Raw genomic sequence first — 20,929 nt, 5'->3', positions numbered from 1 at the left:
TTCCAGGATTGTGCGTTTGACATTTGTGTTTCTCTTTGCAGGGCAGTTATCGAAAAGTTTCTGCTGGACAAGAGCCGCCTGGTGTCCAGAGATAAAACTGATAGGTACAGTTAAAACTCTTTATAATAATAATTCTAAATCTCAACATATAAATAGATTTCCTGTTTAAACATTTCTTTGAATGCCACTAATTTTTACTCAGCACTGACCTCTTAAAAGGAAATGCACTAAAACCTGACTCCCAAAACATAAACTGAGGCTTTACTGTGACCTCTGACCTGCAGGAACTACCATGTTTTCTACTACCTGCTGATGGGCGCATCCCAGGACGAGCGGGAGGAGTTTCACCTGTCGAAGCCGCAGGATTATTTCTATCTCAGCCAGGTACATTTGATCCTCACAGCAGAGGAGGAGGAGGAAGCTCCGAGCTTCTAATAAACACACCTCCGTTGACTTTCTGTGATCGGGGAAAAACCAGGGGTGGGTCTTAAATGGAAACAAATCACTTCATCTGGAAACATCTCATCGGGTGGACGTCAGCTCACAAATGTTGGTTAAAAGCTCATCAAAAAAAGAGTATCTGATCTCCAAAAGCTTTAAAGGACACTTGTTACTTTATTTACATCACTTAGTTTCAAGATGACAAACAAAAAGAAAAAAAGGGGAAATGCTAAGTAACATTATTTCAGTTCTTGTTGAAGAATCCTTCTCAGAAATGGGTTATGTGAAGATGTTTTTCAGTTACTTAGGATGTTTATTATGAAACTTTATGACCAGGAAGTTCTTCAGACTTCAGCTTTTGATCTGTGTTGATTTAACTTTTTGAATTACTTCACAAACCATGAAAAATACACACACATTATATCAAAAGTCACATTATATCACGTGATTTTATTTTACCTTTTTTTACTTGTAGCTACTTACAGAAGTTTGTGGATTCAACTGAGAATTTTTAAACTTTAAAGATTTGCGTCATGTTGGTTTTTTAAGCAATGAATTTGAAAATCTCACAGATATAATGATCATCTCCAGATCATAGTATCCAAACTCCAATATTGTTCTTTTGTTCCCGTATTTTTTTTTACAATTGTTTCAAAACAAAACAAAAGTAAAAACTATTGAAAGTAGAATATCATCTTTGACACATCAAGTTTTACACATACAGTTATGTGTTGTTGCATCAGTCTGAAAACGATGCCCTTATTGACTGAACTCAAAATAAGCAGCAACAGAACTAACTCAACCGAGTCATTTCCACTTCAGTTTTTTTTATCCACAGCGCAAATCATTTTTCCCTTTTTGATAGGGGTGTAAGAAAATATCGATACACTGAAATATCACGATATTTCATTTCCCGATTCTGTATCGATATTCTAAAGCCCTGTATCGGTTTTTATTAAGGTTTAAAATGTCAACCTTCTTGCCAGCCGTTCATTTTTATGTTGTAGTTCAGCCTCTGACCACTAGTTGGCAGCAGGGAGCCAGCCATTTGGCTCCTCTACCTCTTGAGCGCCAGAGAGTAAGGGTAGCATTAGCATTGTAAGTAAACATAAGCTTTTCTCTTTTTTTAATTTCAGTAAGAGGTTTTTATTTAATAGAATTTTTGGACAAAAAAGTCACAATATATCGCAATATATTGCCTTGCTTACAGCATCGCAATATATCAGGATATATCGTATCGTGACCCCTCTGTTATGATATGTATCGTATCGCCAAATTCTTGCCAATACACAGCCCTACTTTTTGACCACAGTTCCAGTGAAAAATCCCATCTGGTTTTGAGGCATAAACAGACTCTGCTGTGCTTCTCTTATTCTAATGTTTTACATTGACTCTGTAGTCTCTTCTATGGGTCTTTATAATGATGTGTTCTCTGAATGTCTTTTATTGTTTTATTTGCAGGATGATCTCAGTTCAGTTGAAGGGGAAGAGCTTGGACAAGAGTACAAGAGGCTCCATCAAGCTATGGAGATGGTTGGCTTCTTGCCCTCAACTAAGAAACAGTATGTGTTTTTAACGAGCAGCAAGGGCTGCCACCAACAAATATTTTATTTCAATCTATTGATTAACTGATTTATTTTCATTTAAGTCCAACCCAGGCCATTTCAGTATGTCATACTCATGTTTTTCAAAGCGACTGCAGTCCAAACTATCATGTCTCATTTCATCTGAGAACAGAAATCCAGTTGTTTTGTCTTTGTTCTTTTAATTTTCCATGTCCTGGATGTCTGAGAAACCTGCAGAAACACACGATGCCGATGTTGTCAGACCGTATCGATAATAAAGTTACTGGATCGATGCTTTACTTTTAGCACGTTGCTTTGTTCCAAAATAAAATGCTGCACTGGATCATCCGGCAAATATAAACAGTAAGCTAAACAAGAAGGTCAGATAATTATTTTTGAACGACTTCCGAGTCGACATGCAATAACATGTAGCATCCGTGTTTAGCTAATTCTGTAAAACAGTGAGCTGAATGTGACATCATGCGGGTCACATCAGTTCTGTGGAGAGTTCACGGTGGAGTCTGATGGAGGTCGCATTTAAAATATAATGAGAACGCTCACGCAGAAAAATCAGTTCAAGTCGTTAGTGTGAACTTGGCCTAATTCAGGGGTGCCCAAACCTTTTCCCCTAAAGGGCCAAAATGAAAATCTGTTATAGGGCTGCGGGTCAAATGCAATAATATAATACACGAAATGCAAATACTTTTAAAGTCTTTTTAAATTTTTTTATGATTAAGCTAGTAGCCAGTGTGGTGTTTGTTTGTTTTTTTTTAGCCCGTGCACTTGGAGAAAATTTGACATACGCTCAGGTAACAAAGGCTCATGGGACATTTCATAAATTGACAAAATCTGAGTATTTGTGGTCATAAAGTGTGCAAATCTAGTCTAGTGTCTTTTGTAGTTACTTGTATTTAGACAAAGTAAGCACTATGAGAAAAAAAAACTATATAGTCATAAAGCCAACTGGTAGTGGGCCAAGTCAATGGCTTGGCGGGCCAACTTTGGCCCATGGGCCCCACTTTGGGCACCTCTGGCCTAATTTTTCTCCAAAAATCATGGATTGAGGAAATCTCTGTTGAATATGTACTATGTTATTAAAAAAGTGTTTTTGCCTTTTTATGTAGTAGATCTAAATGTTTTTATCAGCTGCTCACAGTGTACACTTAAAACAAGCCAGACTCCAAACAGTAAATAAACTGTATTTATATATTTACAAAGCACTTTTACAGTCAGTCTGTGCCCTCATTTACACACCCACACACAATTATACAGCAATGAACACAAAGCTTACCTGAATAAATCATTCTATAGAGCCTAACATGGCTTTTAAATCACATTCAAACACCAGTGGAACACAAATTGGAGGCAATGAGGGGGTTCAGTGTCTTAACCAGGGTCACTTCACCATGAGAATCGACTCTGGGAGGATGACTGCTCTAACCACTGAGCCGTTGTTTTGTGTTTTTTTTTTTCCTGACAGCTCATCAGCAGCTCTGTGTGACTCCTTTGATGTAGTAAGCCAAGGAAACCTTACAGAACAACCTCTTTAGTGTCAGCTGGCTTACAGTTCCCGCCATACTTAAGTTTAAAACCGCAGCTCAGACGCAGTTCGTACGAGTAGAGTGGAGACAAACTAAGAGACTAAAAAGGAAAATCCTAAATTCTGTGCTGACTAAAAACTGTGACGATGATAAATTATCGTGATTGATGGTGTCGGCTATGACGACCAGTTGCGGCAGCATTATCTGCTGACTTTTATGAGTCACTTGCAAGTACGCGCAGAATACGTTTTTTGTCTGTTTTGTCTTGATATAATCTGTTGAAACACCCTGTGTGGAAAACACTCTGGTTTCCTTTCTTCCTGGATGTTGCCAGCACATGTTTCAAGCTGTAAATTCGTACAAAAACACCTGTGTCTGTGCTCTTTGGGGAGCAAGATTCTTTGTTTGAACTTGTTTGCAGTGTTTTTAATGAGGGTCCCTCTGCTTTGTATTTAAAGAGTATTTACATAGAGTCTCGGTTCAGCAGGTCAGTCGTATGTAACTGAACACTATCGAGTAGTTTCTGTTGCCTGTACTGGTGTCTGTAACAGGCCAGAGCTTGTCATCTCAAACAGGATAAAAATGCTGCACATTTTTTCAGCCGTCTCCTGATAGCCTCGAGGCACAACGTGCATGCAGAAGCACCAGAGGCAAAGTTTGTGATATAAAAACTCTCCATAAAGGCTTGAGAATCTGGAAACTGTACCGGGTTCAGACTCAGCTGCTCGACTGATAAAGATCTTTGTGGTTTAATTAAAATAAAAATGTGTGGCAATGAAGTGGAGATTTTGGAGCTTTTTTCCCTCGAAGATCTCTGTTATGTACAAGAGGTATAGCTAACAGTTCATGACGAGAATTATTAGCGTGTTTTAGGCTCTTCTTAATCCAGGGATGTCCAAAGTGTGGCCTGGGGGCCATTTGTGGCCCCTGAACTGATTTTGTGTGGCCCCTGACTTCAGTTCAAGAATTATACTAATGTATTTATAAATTTGTCCCCCTGGCACAGGTGTTTGAGCTACATGGAGACTTTCTATTTATTATTAGGGCAAATCTATCACAAAGTAAAATCTTCTAATAAAAAATATTGGCAACAATACCAATTATTTATCTTTAAGGCTCTTAGCTTTTTCCATATCTATCTAGTGATTTCTACTGAAAATCTGATTTTGCTGCACTCCAATCTGCTTTTAATTAATTTATTAAATTTTTCTGAATACAGCAAGCATTTTCACTGAAAGAGTGACCTCAATCCTGATTTTATTGATCATAATTGACTAAATTGTTTATATTTCCCCCACTTGAAACCTAAAAAGTTGCAAAATTTCTTTCAATATGGGAATCCTGCAAAACCCTTTTTAAAGTTCCAAATCTAGATTAATTTACACATCCATTTCCAGCAATAAATCTGACTACTTTATTTGTTTAATTAAAGTAATCATGCTTAGTTTATTGTTGAGCAGGTAAAGGGAAAATACTTTTGGCCCTCAAGTCCTTCTGACTTTATGATTTTGGCCCATGTGACAAAATGTTTGGACACCCCTGTCTTAATCTGTGACGTAATGGGGCTGAGACTGCACTGAGTTGTTTTTTTTTTACCACTAGAGGTCCCAAATAGTCATTTTTGATTATGGAAATAATAACTACATAACAACTGGAGTGAGTTTTGTGTGATCTGCTGTAGAAGCTACAGCGCTAAGCAGAACAGGCAAACGTCTGGATTCACTATCACTGTACATGTTGGCACCATAATGAAAAAAAAGTACTGATGATGTAGAAATCGTAAAAACTATTAATAATAAAACAAAATTATATATTAGAGTGTATATAAGCTATCTAATGTACTGTATTTTACCTTGCATTCATGGTAACTGTTTTGCAGCTTTTGCATCAAGTTTATTCCACTTTCATAGCTGCTAAACAACTTGACATTCAAACACAAAAACATACATGTGACTCAGTCTGAGATGTTGTTGAAGCTTTGTAAGCTGACCAACTAATGTTCGTATTATTTCCTCATTAAAAAAACTTAAAGTTATGTTTGTATTTGCAGCATATTTTCCATCCTCTCCGCCATTCTGCATTTGGGAAATGTGACATTCACTTTATCGAAGGATTCTCAGGTCCTGGAGGCCGGACCTGCAGACGTGCTATCAACACTGTCAGACCTGTTGAAGGTAAGAGTGGTTACACGTTATGGTGCCATACCCTTCACAGAATTATGTTCCTGTTATTTTTATATGTATTCTGTGCCAAAAAAGATGAGACAGGTTGATGGATAAGATTAGGAATGAACAGCACAGGTTACACGAGGCCAGATAAGGATGGTTTGGACATGTCCAGAGGAGAGATGGTGGGTATAAATGTAGAAGGATGTTAAAGATGCAGCTGACAGGAAAAAGGAGGATGACTGAACAGCTGAAAGAGGAAAAAATAGGGTTTTCCAACAAATTTCTTGCCTTGTTTTAGACCAAATAGTTGAACAAAACCTCCTAGTTTGAAAGAAAAAGACACAATAGATTGAACAATGTTTCTCTGTTAGTAAAGTAACATTGTCATCTAGTATATTTTCTTTGAATTGGTTTTTCTCCTTTTATTCATAGGTGAAAGAAGAACTACTGGTAATGGCTTTGACCGAAAGGAAACAAGTGACAGCCACCTCCACTGTAACTTCACAGTACACACTACAAGAGGTATTTAGTTTGAGTTTTGTCTTAAGCTGCATTTTATAGAATATTTATGAAGTTTTTATTAAAGATAATTTTGTTGAACCATCTGGTTTTATTTATTTAATAATCTTCATGAAGTTGAATTAGTTTTGTAACCTTTTCTAACCTTGTAATTGTAAAACTTGTTCTTTTAGGCAGTTTCATTGCGGGACTCCATGGCCAAATCTTTATACGGAGCTCTGTTTGACTGGATCATCCTTCACATCAACCATGCACTGCTCAACAGACGAGACATGGAGGAGTCCGTTTCAGTGAGTCACGTGGTTCTGTTCAGTTGACTTTAGGAAGACTTCTGTGTTTTTTTTAAATTAACTGTCACGTTTCTTTTTACTACGATATTTTTAAAACCGAACCGTGTTTTGGTTTTAGTGTTTGTCCATTGGTGTCCTGGACATGTTTGGGTTCGAGAACCTCCAGACAAACAGTTTTGAGCAGCTGTGCATCAACTACACCAATGAGAAACTGCAGCATTACATCAATCAAAACATCTTCACATACAAGCAAGTAGGTTCAGAAAATATGACTATTTTTCGTATTAAAAAGCTGATTATTGCTGCATGCTCACGCACCAAGATAAAGGTTTTAAATTCTTATTAAAAACATTTAAATACTTGTTTCCATTTTTTAATTTATTCAAGTTTTTTTAAAACATATTAAGCAGTTGCTCAACACTTTTGCAATCGTTTGGAATTTTTATTCATTTTCAGAAAGATTACATTGCAGAAGGTATAACCTGGCAAAACATCGACTTTAACGACAACCACGACTGCATTCACCTGATCAGCAGCAAATCTGTCGGACTCTTTACCTTACTGAACGAGGAGAGCAAGTAAGTGAACTGCGACCATTTAACTTTAACACTTACAAGCACTAAATAATTCAAATCAAACAACAAGGATATGAGGAATCTCAGTCAGCTCTTAATTCATAAAATATTTTTGGAAACGGCCTCCCATTTCTACGAGTAAAAACAAAATAGTTGTTTTAGCAGATGATTTCATCAGAATAGTTTATTAATCCCAGGCATAAATTAACTTTGTGACAGTTGCTCCATGCAAAGGTATAAAACACAACTTATAAAGAATAGAAATAAATAATTATATGAACTCCTCTGCTTAAAGAGGAACTTATTACTAAAGAGTCCCAAATAAAACCAAAATGATCAATTGGAAACTGAAGCTATGACTAAACAGGAAAACGATGATGCAGGATGTGATCGTTCAGTTCAGTGATGATCAAAATCTGCAAAACAACATTTACATTTTATCATTCTAGGTCGTTTTATTTATTTTAGTTCGTGTTGTGAATGATGTGATGAATCTGATTGTCAGTCCTTCTCTTTCAGACTCCCTCAGGCCACAGATGAAACAGTGTTGAACAAGTTCAAGCAGCAGCATCGGGACAACCCTCTCTTTGAAGCGCCTCATAGAAGAGAGTCGACCTTTGCAATCCAGCACTACGCTGAGAAAGTTAAATATCACATCAAGGTAAGGTTGTTGCATCGATGTATAAATAAAACCCACACTTCAGTAGTTTGATAAAACAATAAGGGGGGAAAAACACTAAAAATCTTCAAATAAATGATTAATTCCATCTGTGGAGATTCACAGAAATGTATTGTTGTATAGTTTTATTTATTTATTTATTTATTTATTTTGCTTTGTTATATAGTTGCAACATGATTATATTTGTCATGTAATTGGGATTTATTTTGAATTTGTTTTTAGGATTTCATAAAGAAAAACACGGAGCACATGCGTCCTGAAGTCGTCGCTCTCCTCCGGAGCAGCGAGCGCTCTTTCCTGCATCACTTGGTCTCCTCCAGCCCAGAAGCCCTGTTCAGGTGGGGCATCCTCCGAGCGACCATCCGCATCATCTCCGTATTCAAGAAGATGGCACGGCAGAAGGCAGAACCGAGTGGGTTGATTTACCCCAGATAAATTTGTGCAAAAGAAGAACTTTTGTTAAGTTATTTCTCGTTGTCACAGTCGCTGCTAGACGAAGATCAAGCAAATCACTTGAATACAACAAATGGCGCAGCAGCCGAAAAGACAGACTATCAAGGTACTTCTAAATGCTTCACATTTTTACAGCATGCTTTCTGCACGTTAAGAAAATTAAAGTAAAAGTAAAGATTTTCTTTTTACTCTTACAGCAGCAGCATGACTCTGGATTTCTCCTTCGATCATGCCGACGAACATCCTCTGGATTTCTTTGGGGACATCTTTTCCAGTTACGAGCAGAGAAGGTGCGCAAACCGTTTGTAACAAAATGCTTCTCTTATATGTTTGCGGCGTTCGTTGAGTTGTAAAACTTTGTTTCTGTGATTTCGACAGAAAAAGTAGAGGCAGTCGGCACAAGCAGCTGATCCCAAAGGTGAAGCTGATATAATCTATAATCTGATCCTGCTTTCAAAGGGGTGAAGCTCATGGCTTATTATTCTGTTGTGTCAAACAGAACCTGATGAATTCCCATTCACTCCAACATGTTGCTGGTCTTACGAGGCACGACAGAACCAGCAAATCCATCTTCCACCCTCAAAGGCGAGAAAAGCTGCCCACAGTTAGCGCTCAGTTTGAGGTTTGTCTTCTGTGTATCTTTGAGAATCCTTACTGTATTTCATTATATGTTTTGTCTTGCACGGCTATTTTTTTCTATGAATGTTATAAAGGAGACATATGATGCTGTAAATCCTTCTCTTTCCCATTGAAATCATTTATGTAAGTAGAGCTGCAATGCTTTGGTCTGAATTCCTCCACAAACTCCTCTTTCATCCTTTTTCTGAGGTGTGTCTCAGATTAACTCATTTTGAGGCTGTCTCTTATGAACCCTGGATTCTCGCAAATGTTTATCTGGAAGTCTGTGACCTTGGTTAGCAGTTCTGCAGCAAATACTGTGACATTATTTAAAAAAAATAATAGGGAATAAAAAAAACTGAACAGATTGAAAACTATGACCCAAGCACTCCTGGAGACTCCATTTAACAGCTAAAAGAGTGGATTTTGCATGATATATCCCCGTTTAAACTACTCATGAGAATCAGCAAAGTTTGATATATTTTTAAAAAGGTATCTCTCACACAGACCTCTCTCAGAAAATTGATTCACACCATTGAGAGAGCAAAGCCGTTCTTCATTTTCTGCTTTCGCTCCAATACAGAAAAGGTAACGTCACCTGTGACATCTGCAGCATGTTCGTTTTTTTGTTCATGCAAGCATGTTGGGACTAGAAGAGACATATGATGTAAATGTTTCTCTTTTCTAGAAAGAGCTGTACTTTGATGATGAAGTTGTGCTGAAGCAGCTCAACTACACGGGCATTCTGCAGATGGTTCGCATGCAGAAGGCTGGCTACAGAGTTAAATACTTGTTTAAGGTCAGTAAGTCTGCAAGCACAACTCTGTGAGTTCTCTGCCTTCCGTCTGTAACGATATTGTGTTCTCTGGTAATATCTTTCCCCTCATGACAGGAATTTGGGAAGAGGTTCAGGATTTTGCTTCCGAAAGGAGCGACTGGTTCTCCAGAGGTCATAACTGAACTGTTTGAGAGGATGGGTTTGGATAAGACCAGCTACCAAATAGGAAAAACCAAGGTTAGCCATCGTATCTTTTTCTAAACATTAGTGCACATACTCATGTTCTGTTTCTTGTTCTGGCTGTTAATTTAACGCAAGACTTTTGTTTTATTTTTAGATCTAGAATGGATATTTAGGTACAATTAAATGATAGCATGTGATAAATCAGATTAGATTGTAAATGCTAACAATGCAAAACCATTTAATCATCAAAAGAGAAGTCCATTTAAAACACAACTTTTTTGACCTAACCTTTAATTTTTGCAGGTTTTCCTAAAAGAGAAGGTACGACAGTTGCTTCTGGTCACTCTGAACGAAGAAGCGATGCGTCGCATCATCACCCTGCAGCGCTGGTTTCGCGCTTGTCTCATAAGGTCGCACTTCCTGCAAAAGAAAGACGCCTCACTGATCATTCAGGTGCGTGTTGTTTCCCAAACTCTCAAATTAAGAAAGCTGATACCATCTCAGTTGGGATCAATAATCAGCTCGAATAATTAAATAACTGTTAACTTGTGGTTCAAAATAAAAAAATGAAGTGAAACATCTTTTAGTTTAATGTGACAGACTGAGACGTGGTCGGTTCAGTCAATAAAAGGCTTTTATTCTCTGTTTTCTTGTTTATAATACAAAGCAAATCCCAATCTGTTTCAGAGGTGCTGGCGGGAGTTCCATGAGAAGCAAAACCGAGCTGCGACGGTGATCCAAACAGCGTGGCGTTCAAGTTCCACCAAGAGGAGAAACCAAAGCGAAGGGGAGGATGAAAACGACCCCAACACTCAGTCTGTATTAGTCAGGTAAACATGCCAAGATCCTGTTTATGCTGTATAAACACCAGTACAGGTAATAAATGAAACAAATATAAAATAGGAGCAGAGAAGTCCTTGAAATATTGCAGGTTTAAAAACTCATGTAAACATTGTAAAAGGTATTTTTTAATGTTTAATTCCACACATTGCAGTTTTGCTCTGGGCGTGCCTAACCGGCTGTTTGCAGGTAGAATATTATTATAAGACAGCGTTATGAGCTAGTAAATCTTTAAAACATAAAGGTGAAAGCAGGCAGATAAACTGGTTTGGTAAGGACGTCTTTGGTCTATAATAATAAATACATTTATCAGGTTTACACATTACAAGTGAAGTAGTATTCAGGCGCTCTCTGGTGGCAGAAATATAAATTTCTGCTCTTTTTTTTCCCTGCTCGGCTGTGTGGGATAAGGTTTAATTTGTCTCTAATTAAAGCTGGTTATTTTAACAACACAGCAGCTTAGCAGTAGATTCAAAACTGTCAATTTAAACTGTGGGTCAAGTTTCAGACATGCTCCTCTAATTTGTTATTTTTATACAACAGCTTGGGTAAAAAGCAGTTGAAGAGGCAAGACAACCTGGAGCAGAATTCCAACAAGACCCAGCAGTCTGAGCAAGCCAACAGCCCGTCCACACAGGGCAGGAGCATCCTGTCCCCACCGTCCCTCAGCAGACCCTTCTCAGTCCCACTGGACTCCACAGCTGGCAGCATTTTATCCACCAAGTCCTCCACAGACAGCTCGATTCAGCACTACACAGACGTGAAGATATGGAGGGAAAAACTTAGTGAAGGTGATCTGACAGACGAACAGAGTCCTGAAGTACAGCGACGGAGGAAAAAAAGAGACGATTTTTAGTAAGTTTTGCAATTAATAATTACAGTAGCCACTGTAAATACTGTGAAAAAAATTTTTTTGATTAAATATTTATGTAGCTAAAAACTCTTCTTAATATGTACCTTTTGGTATTATTACCACTAGAACAGGGGTTCTCAAGCCATTTGGGTCTGGGTACCCCTTACAGGGGCAAAAAACTTCCAGGAACCCCCTCATAAACCTCATTCTGTTTTTAAAAGATCATTTATTGTCGTTTCAACCCCTAAATGCCATGAGAATATATATTTTTATTAAATTTATTATGTTTTATTAGTTCATTGTTCTCCATGCATTTTTAAAAATAAAAACTAAATTAACAATTTAGTGACTTTTTTGAGGATCTCCAAGATACCTCTCACAGACCCCTGTGGGTCCTGGGACCCCAGTTTGAGAACCCCTGCACTAGCAGCCCTGTCACACTGTAGCATTTTTGACAACTTATTCAAACCAATGAAAATGTAGTTAAGATTAAATAACTTATATAGGTTATATTTTCTTATATAGTTCTTATTTTTTATATCACCTTGTTAGAATTACAGTACATACACGTCCAATTAAGGCTTCCAGTAGATTGTTTTTATTCCATCTTCAGCTAGTGTTGGAAAAATTTATCTTTTTTAGTGTGACAGGACCTTAACTTCAAAGAGCTTTAGTTTAGTCCATCTTAATTCCTTGTTTTGTTTTTTCACTATTAAATAGTCGCACAGGGAAGGCGATGTCTGCTGATGAACTGTCCAAGACCAGCTCCTCTGAATCTGAAAGCTCTCCCTCCACAGAGGTAACTTTGCTCTTCATCCTATATAACACAAACCCTGATTTAAAACTGCTTCTCAATATTTGTTTCCTGCAGATTTATTTAGAGTTTTGTGTTTTAAAATAGTTGATTCATAAAGGAACCCTGTGTGCTTTGTGCTGTAAGCTTTTGTTAAACTTGCAAACACGTGAATTTAAGCCTCCTACACGGGAGTCAACGGAGGCCTCGCAGTGTTTGCATTATCCCTTCTTCTGACCCCCGTCAGGGCACGGTTCTTCGCCGCAAGAAAAAACACAAGCGTCGCTTAGCCCACGCCCGCAGCGGTTTGATGAGTAACTTTGGGGGCTCCAAGGAAAGCGAGTACTGGAGCTTTCCTCTGCCTCCCGTCAGTCCCTCTGTGCCCAACCTGACGAGCTCAGCCAGTTGCACGGATGTCCGGGCCCTGTTATCCCAGGTCAAGGTACTGACCGATGGGAGGTTTCTACAACCATAGCTCTGCTTCGCTCAGTCGCCCTGCATGTGAGCTTCCCAAAAGGATGGGTGGCTTGTTTTTGGTACTTGTGATTTCTGCTGTTCAGCCCGAGATGACTAGAAAATGAGCTTTGGCTTTCAAATCAAGTGGAAACGTCAAAGCCTGTTTCCAGTGCTCATTTCTGATCTTTATTGTCTCGATTTAAAAAGGAGCTGTTGGTCAGCAGGCACAGATTAGGCTCACACATTATAACATATATCTTTGATATCAGGATGTTTTGTTTGATTTTCATAAATAAAGAAATCTGATCAGAGCAGATTCTGCCTTTGTGATGATTTTATTCATTCTGGTGCAGTTTGAACTTAGACATGAGACATTTTATGAATGCAGTTTTGTGTATCTTAGACTTCTTGTGTAGTAATCACTAACTAATCCTCTTGTCAAGGTTAAACTACTTCCATTTATTAATCACTAAAATTATATAAAAATAACTTAAATTTGGGGGATTGTTCTGGGCACATTTTTATTTTTTTATTAACAAAAAACATGTAGCTTAAATCAATAAATTTTTCTATTACAGTTTACTAATTTAATCTGTGTCGGCACAAGTAACATGTACATATGGACAACAGAGCATTTCACTGGTGGTAAGAGACTAACTGTGCATGATGGAGGTGGAGGACTGTCACTACTGTGGGACTTTATTACATATTCAGAGCGTGGTTTCTTGCTGGAAGAGCTGCGGGACTCTTGGAAAGAAATGGGTGCTGCAGGTGATCTGGGGGGACGCATGAAGGACTCTCAGACAACTGGGACAGCAAACTTGCTTTTTTTTTTTTTGCTTTACTCCTATTTTGTTGTTGTTTTTGTTGCAGATATCAGCAGAACCTGATGGTTCCAGGTACAGCCTCCCATCCAGGACCTCCCTCGAGGACTCGGGACATCAAGGCTCTAACCCGTCCAACGAGTCACAAGTCACAACCCCTGATAGGTACAATCATTTGCTCAGTTCACTTGTAAAGAAACTGTAAAGATCAGAGTTAAACTTGTAAACCTAACTGATAATTTTATGTTTATCCATATTATCTCTTCTGTAGGGTTTCGTTTCTTGGTAGATTTCTGAAGAAACGGACTGCTAAACATTCCCCGACCAGTGACTTTCCATCAGATAAAACAGGTAATCAAAGAGTTTGGGGTTTTCTGGCTGCCACATCCAACAGACTCTTATGCTATAACTCAGAGTATGCATTGGAAATGACTCAGATTTTTGTGAAACTGACTGATCTTGCCACTAGGTGTTTTTGTATTATTGAACATACGGCATCACCCCCCCACCCCCACTGTGTTTTTGTATTATATTATATTTAACATAAATCCCCCCTTTTTTAATTTAACAATTTTTCTTATGATTTGTACAGTCTTGCATACATAACACTCATCTCTTGTCATGCTCTGCCTCGACCGTGTGTCTGAGTTACAATTTTAGAATTTATTGATGTTTTATTATGTTGTTTATGTTTTATTATGTTTTATTTTATCTTTCTGCCATTTTTACATTGAGGATGATTGTACAGCACCTTGTGAGTATATGTCTGTGAAAGGCTCTTTATAATAAAACTTTACTTTACTTACTATATGAAAGTCCTAGTTTAGTGCATTTTTTTAAATGAATGTTTGGACTTTAGAGTTTGTATGAAAATGTGTTAAAATTTTCCTGTTCACCTCCATGGGTTTGGTCTTTTTAAATGCTTGATCTCATGTCTTACCTTATTCGTCTGTTTTGTCTCTGCAGTAACGTTGCCACGCTACACGCCACAATCTTACCAAAGCCTAAATCAGAACAGTGGGAGGGTCAAACGTAACCCCACTATCTGTATCAGCCGGGCCACTCGAGCCCTGCAGGGGAACGCGTCTCTGGACCGAGAGATCACCGATCCCAAGGAGCTCCGACTCCTTGATGAGTTCCTTGGGAATAAGGTCTGTTGTCACAAAGTTCCATAAAATATTTGTTTCTTTTATCTTATATTATTCTTAAAAGTAAGAGTAAAAAAAATCTAAAAAGCACTTGTGTGTGTTCCTTTTTATGATTTTTACCATTCTGTCACCAGGTGAATGAGCTTCAGTCGAGGATAAAAGAGCTGTCTCCAACAGAGATGATATTCCTCAACGCCACTAAAGAGTTCAGAGAAACTATTAAAAGCATGTACCCTGTGCACGTAAGACAAATTTAAACTTAAAGAAAAACCTAGGGGTCTTTTTTGCTGTTCTTGAATTATCTTTTAACCCCTACCACTAAAAGTGCCGTTACCAACCATGAATCTTTTCTCCAACAGAAGTATCAAGTGGGTTACAAAGATCTGGTGAATAGTTATCACAACACGGTGAAAGCTCTCGCAGGACCGACATCAGAGGTCTCCCTGGTCGTCAACTTGTTCCAGACCGTGCTAGACGGCTTCATCAGGGGTGAAATAAAACGAGCCGATTCTGAAACGTTAAAGGTAGATTTAATAAATTGAGTCATTAGTCCGTAAAAGAGGTAATAAAGGCTCATAAATCACATTTCTTCTTTTTTTTTATTTCTAAGACGACAAAGAAGAAACGGAAAAAGGAAAAGTGTGTAAGTTAATTTCCTTTTATTGCATTTCCTTGTAACTAATTATTTGAGTGTCTTGCTATATTTAAATATTTTGTTTATTTGCAGTTTGACAGTCCTCTGGATCACCTTTTCAGCACGTATCAAGTCAACATTATGCAGTCATGTGACTTGTGTGGCTCCTACATCTGGGCAATGGAGAAAGCTTACATGTGTAGCGGTGAGTACGAATGATAATTTGTAATTTGAACGTGCATTCATATAAATATAGTAAACTTTTTCTCTTTTGTTTTCATTTTAGCGTGCAAGTTAATTTGTCACAAGAAATGTCTGAACAGAATCATCACAGATTGCTCAACGCGGCGCGCCAGCCAGGTGGGAGCTCACAGTTTCACATTAACAAACAATATTCTGACCAGAGCGTTCTCTTTATGTTCACAGACTATCTGTTGAGATATTCATCGTCTTGTCTTTCGTTTCTGTTAGGATAACAGTGTACCAGGCTCCCACCACTTTGGGGTGCAGGTGTGTGTCCTGACCAGTAAAGTCAACCCCGTGCCCCAAGTGTTGGAGATGTTGCTGATGCACGTGGAGCTGAACGGCCTCTACTCTGAAGGCATTTACCGCAAGTCGGGTTCAGCTTGTCGAGCGCGGGAGCTCCACCAGGTTCTAGAGACCAGTAAGAAAAACCTTTCGGCTCCAGATCAGCGTTGAAATTTGTACTGAATAAATATGATTTTCAATAAAATGTGTGTAGTGCTTCAATGAATATCATCAAACAGTGTTGGCGCCAGAGTTACTGTTAATTCCTGCCCTTTGGTCACCTGAGTGCAAAGCATAAAATCATGTCAACTTGTAATAAATAAGTTATGGGTCTGGTTTTGTTCCATTAGATCCTGCGAAAGCTTCATTGGATAACTTCCCCATCCACACCATCACAGGCCTCGTTAAACGTTGGTTCAGAGAGCTGCCCGACCCCCTCATGACTTTTTCTCTCTACAGCGACTTTCTACATGCTGTTGGTAAAAACAAAACAGTTTTTAATAACTTTTTAGCATCTTGGCTTGTGTTGCTTCTGCAGAGGACAAAATGCATGTTCATAAAAGTGTGCAGTTGTGATTTATTCATGTCCTCCTTCACCTGCAGAGCTGCCAGAGAACGCTGAGAAAATAAGGGCCGTGTACCAAAAGATTGACGAGCTTCCTCCTGCTAATTACAACACTTTGGAGCGGCTAATCTTTCACCTTGTCAAGTAGGGAAATAAATTGACTGTTTGGAATGATAAAGGTCATAAATAGGGTTTAACCAGTGTTTTCTTTTTAGAGTTGCAAAGGAAGAAAAGTACAATAAGATGACGCCAAGCTCGCTTGCGATTGTGTTTGCCCCTTGCATCCTGCGCTCACCTGATACTGACGACCCCCTCCTCTGCATGAAGGATGTACCCAAAACTACCCTGTGAGTCTGCGTACTACTCTAACTATATAATCCTTTTTTTTATTCATACATTCGTGCCCAGTGCATGCAAACAAAGCCTCGCATTTAAGGCTTGTTTATGTGTTGTTAGGAGAGAGGTTTCCATAGTTCTACACAAGATAATGAAACTGTTTAACATTATGCAGATCTATTTGAGTTTGTCAAAGGTCTGTGAATAATATTAAAAGTAGTTGGAGGTGAAGCATTCAGCTGGAACCAGCGGTCTTAAAAAGAATGAACATAAAACGTGAGATTAGTTTGTTGGTCTTTTTAAATTCTTACATTCAAACACAGGGCAAGTTGTTCTCAAACTGCTTTGGGAACCACAATTTATTATCAGAGGCAGTCTTTTTATTAACATTTTTCACATTATTATAAGAAACTACCTGCATGCTTTTGCAACGCCATAAAATTTCTGCATTTACAGTAGTTTTCCTTTAAGTATGTTGAAAAATTAGCAATTTGTTGGTGAATTTTATAGACTCTACAGATCAACTTACAAATGTAGTGAGAAAACAGCTCATATTGAGCTGTTTTTATTACTAAAATCATACTGTTTTAAAAGTGCTTAAACTGTTCACACAGGCACACCTGTTTGTGTTATTCGTGTCATTTGCACATTTTGCAAAAAATGCACTTGTGAAGTTGTAAAAGTATTTTTCCAGTTGCTGATTTAAATCTAATTGTTACTGATAGAGACTGCAGACGCCCTGCTCTATATCTGAAGTATTTCAACACGTTGATCACTTTGTTTTTGTTTTAAGCTGTGTGGAGATCCTGATCTGCGAGCAGTTACGGCGTTACAATGAGAAGATGCAGAACATTCAGGAGCTGGAATACGCAGAGGCTCAAGCTGTCAACAAGCTCAAACTGAGGAGACAAAACACGGTGAGAGCGGGCCTGATGGACCAAAGCTTATAAAAATAACATCTGGTTTGAAGAACGTTAAGTAAAGAGTTCTGCGTGCATGAGACAAACACGACTGGGATTTATTATTCAAAAAATACTTCATAGCCACACAAGAGACTCAACAGGAGCCTAACAAAAAAAAACTCCAAATATCAGATCTGAATAATGTCAGAATGACATGGTGAGAAAGTACAAATGTTCTGATCTTTGTGCAGATCTTGGAGAAGCCCACAGAGCCGAATGCTCCTTTACATCCTGACGAGTTTGAGATCACCCTCATCGAAAGGATCAAATCAATCAAGCAGGAAAAGTAAGGAGATCCTTCAACGTTTTAATCTTTTGATTGAGAGTTTAGAATCAAATCCTGAATAAAAGCTTTTCTTGCTCTTTTTATTTTCAGGGTTGATATGATCTGCGGTTTAACAGACATGGAGCACGAGCACTCTGACAGCGAGGTCCTGGACGACTCCTCATCAATGAGCACAGAGAGCTTGGACCTCCTGGGGAGTCTGGAATCGGAAGGTCAGTAGGGAGGTAATGTGCATTGCCCTTCTTTTTAGGAAGACACTATTTATAGAGAGGACTTTATCTGAACCAATGTGGCTCATTTTTTTACAAACATTATTAGATTTTACGTTTGGGGGTAGAAAATAGCTCTAACAAAGCCATTGTGGTCAGGAGCTCACCGTGTTCTTATAGACGCAACGATTCATAAAACGGGGAGATAAGTTTGTTCTTTTCTTCAGTCATAAATATGATTCATGTAGAGGTGGGAAGAACAATAGGAAGGAAAAACTGAGCATCAGAGACAGAAACCCCTTTTAGTTTTATCCTCTGGTCCGCTCATGGAGTGACGGGCAGTTTTTGTGCATTTCTCCACTGCGATGCTGCAGGAGGAAACTTTGATTCTCCATGACTGTGTTCCTTTTGTTTGTTCTCCCCATAAAGCAGCTACTGTATGAAAACACGTGGGTTGTGTGTCAGATAGAAACCTTAAATTCAGTCGATGTAAATGTTGCCTTTTGTCCAGATTTGCTGAAAAGTCTGAAAAAAAATCTTAGTTTATGTAAAAATATTATCTATGTTTTCTTTGGGTCAATAAATTTTTTGTTTACTCATTCTGGCTGCTAGTTTTATTCATGGTGTCAGATAGGTTGGTAGGTTTTTTAATAGGTTTTGCTGAGCCGCATAACGCTCAAGAAAGCCAGCTGTAGAATAGTTTTCTGCTATAGAAGGCCACATTTTAGTTTTTGTTCCAGTCTGATGTTGTAACGTCAAATCCTGTTTCCCATTCTAAATCACTGAATTTCACAAATCGCAACAAGGAGGAAGTGGTTACTATGAAGTGGATGTTTTGGCTTAGAAAGTTATTACTTCCTTTATTTTACATCCTGAGATTTATTGCACTGGTTGTAACGCATACTGTATTAACTTACGGTTTTCCATTTCCATGAATTTAGCATAAAAACAAAAAAACTAGCATTCTTTGAATAGATGCCTGTCACCTGCCAGAGTTTTAATTTAAGACCATCTTATGATGGAAAATGACAGAGTTGTAGCTGTTTTGTTTAAATTATGCTTCATTTCATGCACTGAGAGTATGTGTTGTTAATAGTTCTCAGAAACAGCCTCATCATAACATTTGTAAAATGGCAAATAGTAAAGACAGATTAGGTGTTATCAGTTTTAAGTTGTGTTGGGAATGGATGGCTACTAACATCAAATTTCAACTCCACATCTGTAAAATCTGTAATATTTTCCACAAAAAACACAAACACAGGTTTAAAAAAAACAATCTGTCTTCACGCTTCTGTGTAGGCTGATGAAATCTAAACCTACATTCATATAAAATATGCTTTAATAATCCAGTGTTTCTGTTCGCAGGATACTTGAAAACTCAGAAACCTGACTTCTCTCATAAGCCTGCTGATCTGGTGCAGAGAGTTCGAAACGTGATGGCTGAGACGCACACTGAACAAAAAGAGCTTGCCTCGAGACACAGCACTAATGTTCCTCAGACCACGAGTCAAGAAGCTTCTTCCACAACCAGCAACCCCCAGCTGGCCAACAAGACTTTTAATGGGAACATTAATGACTTGGACATCCCTTACATTGATGAGGACGAAGATTAAAGTTGACACTAAATAACATAAGCTGGAAAATTCTAAATATTCCTACTGTTTGTGTTTTGTGTTACCAAAGAGTGCACTTTGTTTTTACAGACTTTTTGAATTTGTCGTTGCTGCTAAAGAGACAGAGTGCTTTGAGAGCTTGTATGTTTTCTTGGTCTTTATGATGGATCCAAAACAAATCATGGTCACCTTATTCGCACTCTGATTTTAAATATATGTTAGAGTTGTACAGAACACTTTTTATAAAAGATGAGTATTTTGAACCAACTGGGAAAAACCCAACAACATAATAAGCAAGGAGCAATTAAATATACATGTATCTTGTCTTTACTAAACAAGACACTGGTTTCAATCATCATGAAACAAATAGGAGTATATAAAAAAAAATCTTATAATTGTAGTTTGACTACTTTACCCTTGACTTTGCATTGAGCAGTGTTACACTGCAATAGGAATCTCATCGGAAAATCATTAGGTTGCTTTTTTTTTTTTTCATTTTGTCCATACATTGTTAAACTGATTTAATCTGAAACTTGTGTAAAATATTTTCTTTTTAGATTGAGTATTTTTCTGACAAGGGTGTGTGCTTTTTTTGTGCGTCAGTACATTTTTTAAAGTGGGGATTATGCATGTGGTGAACCTCATGTCACCAGCTGAAATAAATGAACATCTTACAAGCATCTGTTTACTATGATACTGTTCATACACATAAAAAGAAAAACTAACGTTTTTCACACATAAATGAGAATATTTACATGTTTTCCAAATATGTAATCAAATTACATTTGGGCATTTGTACCTAATTTTTTTTAAATTCTACCTAATTTCCCTCTGGGATCAATAAAGTATTTTTGAATTGAACTGAATTGAATTGAATTGTGATCAATTAAAAAGTAATACATTTTATGTTTGCCTTATGAATGGAATGTGTTAATTGACTTCATGAATATGACTTTTTTTTTTTTTATAAAAGCACACGAGCTCCATATATGGCATTTCCTCTTTGTTACCCGCGGTGTGCTGCTCGCAAATCACCACGTGAGGTGCTCATCACCAACTTTTCCCCAAACCA

General features: G+C 38.0%; 1 protein-coding gene across 4 annotated transcripts in view; it reads left to right on the top strand.

Moving 5' to 3' along the window:
- Positions 1 to 20,718, top strand: part of LOC106516860 (myosin IXb) — a 33,140-nt gene extending 12,422 nt beyond the window's left edge. For 2 of the 4 annotated variants that reach the window (XM_014007420.1, XM_014007419.1), the window contains 37 exons: positions 42 to 104; positions 285 to 384; positions 1,903 to 2,003; positions 5,598 to 5,721; positions 6,148 to 6,237; positions 6,408 to 6,524; positions 6,643 to 6,777; positions 6,981 to 7,102; positions 7,619 to 7,760; positions 8,001 to 8,190; positions 8,262 to 8,337; positions 8,429 to 8,521; positions 8,610 to 8,649; positions 8,731 to 8,853; positions 9,357 to 9,437; positions 9,538 to 9,648; positions 9,742 to 9,864; positions 10,114 to 10,263; positions 10,498 to 10,640; positions 11,194 to 11,505; positions 12,224 to 12,302; positions 13,626 to 13,741; positions 13,848 to 13,927; positions 14,543 to 14,727; positions 14,859 to 14,966; positions 15,084 to 15,248; positions 15,335 to 15,367; positions 15,452 to 15,563; positions 15,645 to 15,718; positions 15,830 to 16,022; positions 16,237 to 16,365; positions 16,490 to 16,595; positions 16,667 to 16,798; positions 17,581 to 17,704; positions 17,941 to 18,035; positions 18,126 to 18,247; positions 19,610 to 20,718. In XM_014007420.1, the coding sequence (XP_013862874.1) occupies positions 42 to 104; positions 285 to 384; positions 1,903 to 2,003; positions 5,598 to 5,721; positions 6,148 to 6,237; positions 6,408 to 6,524; positions 6,643 to 6,777; positions 6,981 to 7,102; positions 7,619 to 7,760; positions 8,001 to 8,190; positions 8,262 to 8,337; positions 8,429 to 8,521; positions 8,610 to 8,649; positions 8,731 to 8,853; positions 9,357 to 9,437; positions 9,538 to 9,648; positions 9,742 to 9,864; positions 10,114 to 10,263; positions 10,498 to 10,640; positions 11,194 to 11,505; positions 12,224 to 12,302; positions 13,626 to 13,741; positions 13,848 to 13,927; positions 14,543 to 14,727; positions 14,859 to 14,966; positions 15,084 to 15,248; positions 15,335 to 15,367; positions 15,452 to 15,563; positions 15,645 to 15,718; positions 15,830 to 16,022; positions 16,237 to 16,365; positions 16,490 to 16,595; positions 16,667 to 16,798; positions 17,581 to 17,704; positions 17,941 to 18,035; positions 18,126 to 18,247; positions 19,610 to 19,857 (4,537 nt within the window). In that variant the 3' untranslated portion in view covers positions 19,858 to 20,718. Of the gene's footprint in view, positions 1 to 41; positions 105 to 284; positions 385 to 1,902; positions 2,004 to 5,597; positions 5,722 to 6,147; positions 6,238 to 6,407; positions 6,525 to 6,642; positions 6,778 to 6,980; positions 7,103 to 7,618; positions 7,761 to 8,000; positions 8,191 to 8,261; positions 8,338 to 8,428; positions 8,522 to 8,609; positions 8,650 to 8,730; positions 8,854 to 9,356; positions 9,438 to 9,537; positions 9,649 to 9,741; positions 9,865 to 10,113; positions 10,264 to 10,497; positions 10,641 to 11,193; positions 11,506 to 12,223; positions 12,303 to 13,625; positions 13,742 to 13,847; positions 13,928 to 14,542; positions 14,728 to 14,858; positions 14,967 to 15,083; positions 15,249 to 15,334; positions 15,368 to 15,451; positions 15,564 to 15,644; positions 15,719 to 15,829; positions 16,023 to 16,236; positions 16,366 to 16,489; positions 16,596 to 16,666; positions 16,799 to 17,580; positions 17,705 to 17,940; positions 18,036 to 18,125; positions 18,260 to 19,609 lie in introns of all 4 variants that reach the window. The other 2 variants (XM_014007421.1, XM_014007422.1) reach the window with 2 other exon arrangements.
- The last annotated feature ends 211 nt before the right edge of the window (positions 20,719 to 20,929 follow it).

Source organism: Austrofundulus limnaeus, unplaced genomic scaffold (assembly GCF_001266775.1).
Source record: "Austrofundulus limnaeus strain Quisiro unplaced genomic scaffold, Austrofundulus_limnaeus-1.0 Scaffold42, whole genome shotgun sequence".
NCBI lineage: Eukaryota > Metazoa > Chordata > Actinopteri > Cyprinodontiformes > Rivulidae > Austrofundulus > Austrofundulus limnaeus.
Note: the sequence above shows the minus strand (reverse complement) of the source record. Positions and strands in the feature narration are given on the sequence as shown.